This window comes from Pinus tabuliformis, chromosome 8 (genome assembly GCF_031772625.1).
Source record: "Pinus tabuliformis cultivar Carrire ecotype Pingquan chromosome 8, CPIR1, whole genome shotgun sequence".
Classification (NCBI taxonomy): domain Eukaryota; kingdom Viridiplantae; phylum Streptophyta; class Pinopsida; order Pinales; family Pinaceae; genus Pinus; species Pinus tabuliformis.
In genome coordinates, this window is record NC_142294.1 from 1,012,069,215 (window position 1) to 1,012,075,480 (window position 6,266).

At 42.1% G+C, this 6,266-nt stretch overlaps 2 protein-coding genes across 2 annotated transcripts; both read right to left on the reverse strand.

The window, feature by feature from the left end:
• Positions 1-771: 771 nt before the first annotated feature.
• Positions 772-1,644, reverse strand: LOC149238823 (uncharacterized). The gene has a single exon (XM_089369667.1). The coding sequence runs from the start codon at positions 1,642-1,644 to the stop codon at positions 772-774; it is 873 nt and encodes a 290-aa protein (XP_089225793.1).
• A 1,339-nt stretch (positions 1,645-2,983) lies between these two features.
• LOC149238824 (uncharacterized) lies at positions 2,984-4,904 on the reverse strand. Its single transcript, XM_089369668.1, has 3 exons — positions 4,264-4,904; positions 3,292-4,126; positions 2,984-3,118 (listed from the first exon to the last, which is right to left on the reverse strand). The coding sequence occupies exons 1-3, from the start codon at positions 4,902-4,904 to the stop codon at positions 2,984-2,986; spliced, it is 1,611 nt and encodes a 536-aa protein (XP_089225794.1).
• Between the last annotated feature and the right edge of the window lie 1,362 nt (positions 4,905-6,266).

Genomic DNA, 6,266 nt, shown 5'->3' on the forward strand with positions numbered 1-6,266 from the left:
AAATTGTTTTTAAAGCGTTTAAAATTGTTTTTAAAACATTTTAAAGTACTTTAAAGCTTTTTAAATTGTTTATAAAACATTTTAAAATGGGTTTAAAGCATTTTCAATTGTTGTTAAAGCACTTAATCTTATTTGTAAAACCTTTTAAAATGTTTTTGAAATATTTTAAAAGATTCTAAAATCATTTAAAATTGTTCTTAAATAAATTAAATTATTTTTAAAGTATTTTATATTGTTCTTAAAGCATTGAAAAGAATTTTAAAATCATTTTAAATTGTTTTGAAAGTTTTTTAAATTGTTTTGAAAGCATTTTAAAACATTTTAAAGTACTTTAAAGATTTTTTTTCCCGAGGAAAAAAACGAACTTTTTTATAAGGAATAAAAAAGTTACAAGCACATGAGTTAACATTCCAGCACCTTCTGTGATCTTGAGACCACCATCAGTCCTCAAGGAGTGAGACATACTCCCCTTTGCTTCAACAAGTCCAACCAAAATGAAAATAGGCACTTTCTCGCTTACTTACAGCATTGTATCGTTGCCTACTATGGGCAACTTAGTCAAGAGTTTTTAAGCATGAACAAAATAAAAACGTGGGCCTCCTTTTTAAATCAGGAAAACGACCCACGGATATGTTTTTCATAAGACTGTTTTCATAAGAGCATATCCGATAACAGGAAATAGTAACCAGCAATGATGACCAAAACACAAAAACAGGTATAAAAAGACTGTCTGCAAATCCAATATCCTGTAGCAGCTGATATTTTAGAAAATTAAGAGTGAGGAGGGAGATCCGACACACGGATCTGATCAAGCAGCTGTTCAGTTATCCTCCACGAATCCACAGCGAGCTGCAAACCCTCTTTAGAAAGCCTATCTGCCTCTTTGTTCCTGTCCCTGTAAATATGTTCAATAAAGAAAATATTAAAATGGAGTTTTAAGCTTTGAATCTCTTCCAATAACGGCCTCAACATATAGTTTTGACATCTATATTTTCCAATGACCCAGTTTATTACATTCAAAGAATCACCAAAGATCTGAACAGTGAAGATATTTCTGTTTATGAGCCAGCATAAAAGAAGTTTTAGGGCGGATAATTCTGCAAAGTTGTTTGTGTCGGGTCCTAGTCCCACAACGGCTTTGAGAGAGTGAGAGGGGTTGATATGAATGGCAATTCCAGCACCCGCATTGTTGTTTTGAGCTGCCCCTTCAAAATAGGCCCATGGAATTCCTTCCCTGATTCGCTCTTCCTTTCTGGGGACTGATTTCTGTGTTTCTTCAGCCTCCGGGATACTAGACAGAATGGCTGAGCTTTGAATAGCTATCACCTCCGCTGGGGTAAGTTGTTCTCTGAAGATGCTTCTATTTCTAGTGATCCAGATACCCCAACAGATAATGGGAGGGAGATTTCTTAGGTTCTTCTCTGGGTAATGGTTCCACCAAAATTCCCAAGCTGATAGAAAAGTATCCCCTTCCCATCTAACATTTTTCCCTAATAACTTTTGCAGTTCTTCCCAAAATTTCCTTGCAAAGGGACAAACAATGAACAGGTGGTGAATGGATTCAGAGTCTGAGAAACATAAGGGGCATCTACCTAGACCCTGTTTGTATCTGGACTGTAGAATATCCCAAGTAGGAATTTTCATTCTTAAAACACGCTAGGAGAATAATCTTGCTTTCTTGAGGCATTTCAATTTTAGCAGAGGTTTAACCCACCATTCTGGATTAACCCACCCTTTCTTCTTCATTAAGAAAGAGTACCCCGCCTTTGGGAAGTAGACTCCAGATTCAGAATGTGCCCACACCAATTGGTCCGGTCTATCCTGAATTCTAACATTTGATCTCTTTAGCTCCTGAAGAAAGCTTCGCCACTCAATTCTCCACCTGAGGTCGATTCCTAACTCTTCTTCTGACTTCCATGCTTGACCCCAAATGGTTGACTGACCCAAATTAGCAATCTGATTTAGACCATATATCCCCTTCGAATCCAGATGAGCATTCAGATCAGGAGAGAGAGCGAAAGATTCGTTACATCCCACCCAAGGGTCTCTTCCAATCCTTACATTTTCACCGTTTCCTACCTGCCAAGCCAGACCCTGTTCAATAACCTTGAAAGCCTCTACTGTGGCCTTCCATATCACAGAGAAATTCCTGCCTTTCTTGTTTGGATTCCTTATCCAATCTTCTAGAGGCACGGGATCAATATATTTTCGTTTTACTACTCTGGTCCATAGGTTGTCAGAAATGATTAACCGCCAACCAGATTTTGCTGCTATGGAGGTGCTGAAATCATTGAGATTTTTTATGCCCCATCCTCCCCAGTCTTTTGGCCTTGCAATTTTGTCGCAAGACACCCAAGGCAGCACTGAATCCTCCTTTGACCTTGACCAAAGGAATCTGCTGCACAGTTGTTTTATCTTGTGAAGGTTGCCTTTTGGAATCCATGTTAGGGCTGCCCAGAACACTGGCATAACCTGAAGGACTAAATTCACCAGGGTCAACCTGCCTGCTCGAGATAGCCACTTGAAGCTCCAATGGGAAATTCTTTGTTCAATTTTTGCCACCAGCCAGTTCCAGTCCTGCTTTCTATACGATTGAGGTTTTAACCAAAAGCCAAGATATTTGAAAGGATTCTCCAATTTACAGACCTCGAAAGGTAAGTAATCTGAAATCAGGAGTTCCTCCTGTCTGTTGAAACCCTCCATAATTAACTGGGACTTTCTGGAGTTTATTTGAAGACCTGTTGCTTTCAAGAACAGGTCAAGAATACTTTTAAGTTCTTTAATTTCATTCAAACTCCCGTTTGTAAATAATAAAATATCATCTACAAAAAGGAGATGGGTAATGAACAAATTTACAGCAACTTCCAAACCTTTAATCAAACCTGATCTTTTGGCATTGGATATCAGTCTGCTGAGACCTTCAGCAGCTAGCAAAAAAAGAAGAGGAGAAACGGGACACCCTTGCCTCAACCCCCTTTGACCTCTAAAGAATTGGGAGGCAGCCCCGTTTATTAATACTGCGAAACTTGTACTTGAAATACACCCCATGATCCAGCTTATGAAATCCACCTTGAAGCCCAGGTGAGTCAGCAACATCCTGAGATAATTCCAGCTGATTCTGTCATAAGCTTTTGACAGGTCAATTTTTAGCACAGCCCCTTTCGATTTTGAGTTTCTAATGCTATGAATGGTCTCCTGAGCCACCCCTATAGCTTCGTGGATTTGGCGACCGTCTAGAAAGCCAAACTATTCTGATGAGATGCAATGCGAAAGGATCGGTTTCAGGCGCACCGCAATGGTTTTTGCAATAATTTTGTATATGCAGTTGCACAGTGAAATTGGCTTGAAGTCCTCAAAAGTTTCTGGGGCCTCCTTTTTAGGAATAAGAGCAATGAAAGTAGCATTGAAAGGGGTATAAACCTCACCTTTTCTCCTTGATTCTTCCACCACTTCCGTTAACTCTTCCCCAATCAGCTCGAAAAAATGAGTGAAGAGTTCGACAGTCCAGCCATCCGGCCCCGGACTTTTATCTTTTTCCATAGATTTAACAATACTTTCTACTTCCTCTTTTGTCACCTCTCGAAAAAGATCTTCAGCCTCTTCCCCCTCCACAAAACAAGGAAAATCTTGAGTTGTTCTGATAATTTCAGCTAAAGAAACCCCTCCTCGATCTGAGAACAAGGATTTAAAATGATTCCTCCCCATATTTGACAAAGCCTCGAAAGATGTGGCCTCTCTGCCCTCAGGGTCTTTTAGCTTCCAGATTGTATTTGCATTTTTTCGTCCTTTTGCATAATTGTGAAAAAAGTTTGTATTCTCATCCCCTGCTCTCAACCAGATTGCCCTGCTCTTAAGTCTCCATTCTTCCTCTTTGTCCAATAATATCTTTGCTCTCGATTTCTCAAGAGCTACAATCCTTTCTTTTGACTCCTGTGTAGCATAGGCGCCCGCCTCTCGATCTTCTAGGGCTCGGAGTTCATCATCTATTTTATTCAAGTCCTCATTTTGCTTTTTCCTTCTTTCAGCTACCCAGTCTACAGTTGCTTTCTTTAGTCTTTTTAGATTTTCCATAAAGAGAGCTCCTTTGTTTCCAGAAAAGTCTCTACTCGTATGCCTCCAAGTATTCCTGAACAGCTGATTAAAGGACTCTTCTTGTAGCCATGTAGCATTGAATTTGAAAGGAGCTGCTGGTTTTGGGGGGGTTTGGAAAATTCTAAGAGAATGGGGAAATGATCAAAATTTCCCCCTTCTCCAACCCATTGCCTGAACATTGGAATATTGGACGCCATCAAGTCATTGATTAGGAAGCGGTCTAGCCTTTTTGCTATCCTCTCCTCCCCAGTCCTCCTATTCCTCCAGGTAGGCTTGGCCTTTATAAAGTTTACATCTATCAGCTTGTGGGAAATGAGTAATTGAGCAAAATAATCTGATAGGGGGTCAATTCTGGTCGAGGGTCCCCAAGCCTCCTCATTCCCTAAGGAGAAGTTTAAATCACCCCCTATTATCAGATTTTTCCCTTTCATCAAAGCTTTAGACATGAATGCGTTCCAGAAAGCAACCCTTCCCTGACAAGGTCCATAAACATTGACTATCAAGAAAGAGAAATCAAAATCTGGGTAAATAACCTCCATACCCAGCACATTGGGCATACCCCAATGACTCAAAATTTTCAATCTGCCATCCCTGCAACCGATGGCGAGACCACCCGAGTGGCCCTCTGCATCAAGGGCTACAAAGGACCATCCCGGGAGCAGAGAACTGAGGACAGGTTCAATATCTACACCCCTTCCGAGAGTTTCTTGTAAAAAAACCAGGTCCAGGTTATAGCGAGAGATTAGTTCCTTCAAAGCCTGTTTTTTGGGTTTACTAGTTAAACCCCTGCAATTCCATGATAAAAAGATCATTTTATAACTGCCTCAGGGGGTTTTGCTGCTCTAAGCGCCCCAGGGATCAATATTTGCTTGCCGTTGGCCACATCAAGTTTTGCTTTAACTTGGGCTTTTGACAGATCTGACTTTCTTCCTCTGCCCTTTTTATGAGAGTTTCTAGACGATGAAGGACCCAACCCACCCACCGGATCCCCCAAATCAGGAAAAGGATCAGACTTTTTGCTGAGGGATCTAAGGTTATAAGTGCGGGCAGGAGTGGAGCCACCTGAGACCGGGCTATCTAGGGAAACGACTTCACAGTTCAGATCAATGGAGGGAATTTCGGCAGTTATTTGTTCAATGTTTGAAAATACATCTTTACAAAATGTAGTCAGAGGAGACTCCATAGAAGAGTGGACAATTTTTGTATCAGGAAAAACGACAGAGTTTAAAGGGACTGATTGCTTACCGGATGGATCCATAGCAACGTCATCAGTAATTTCCACAGGATTCTTTTCGGCTCCGCTCATATCTTCGGCTGCTTTGATCGGGTCCCCTTCAGTCTGGGCCAGAGCTTCATCCTCCTGGGTTTGTACCCCTTCCATGGGCTTGTCCTCTGAGCTATCCTTCTCCGCCACATTTGGTTCTTCCCTCATGCTCCTCTCCCACTGCTCGACAGGTTTTTGAAACCTCCTTCTGCGCCGCCCCAAGGGGCAATCCCTTGCCAGATGTCCGAGCTCATGGCATCTGTGACACCGAAAAGGTAGAAGCTCGTAATCCAACAACTGTTCAAATACATACTCTCTGTATTGCAAATTTATCGAGTCCACCAGCCCTTCACTTGGGTTCAGACGCACCAAAATTCTTGCCACTGCCCTTTCGTGGGTATCTAGATAAGACTTATCCGCTTCCAAAAATGTACCCAGCAGATTCCCGATTGAGGAGAAGACGGAATCCACCCACAGGAACGGGGGGAGACCAGGTGCCCTTACCCAAACGGGGAATTCCTCCACCTTTTCCTTGGACGCGTCGAAGAGAGGAGACCACCTTTTGAAAAAGACAGGGCGTTTCCCAAAGGCCCAATTCCTTCCTTCAACCCACTCCATGGCTTCTTTTTGGTCAAACCTGATCATGAACCACCCTTTAACCAAAGTGGCCGTTTTGAAGGACTTTGTCGGTGTCTCCTTCCACTGACTCTCTGCCCATTGCTGTAGAAAGTTGCCAGAGACAGAACGCCCCCTTACACGACCCACAAGCGTACACTCTGCCACATCCAATGCGTCCTCTACTTGTACATCCATTCCCAATAACAAGTTTCCTGCTACCCTTCTCGCTTTTAGGGATTTCGCCTTCTTGCGCTTTTCCCCAACCCTTTCTCGTTCCAGGTCCGCTTCTCGG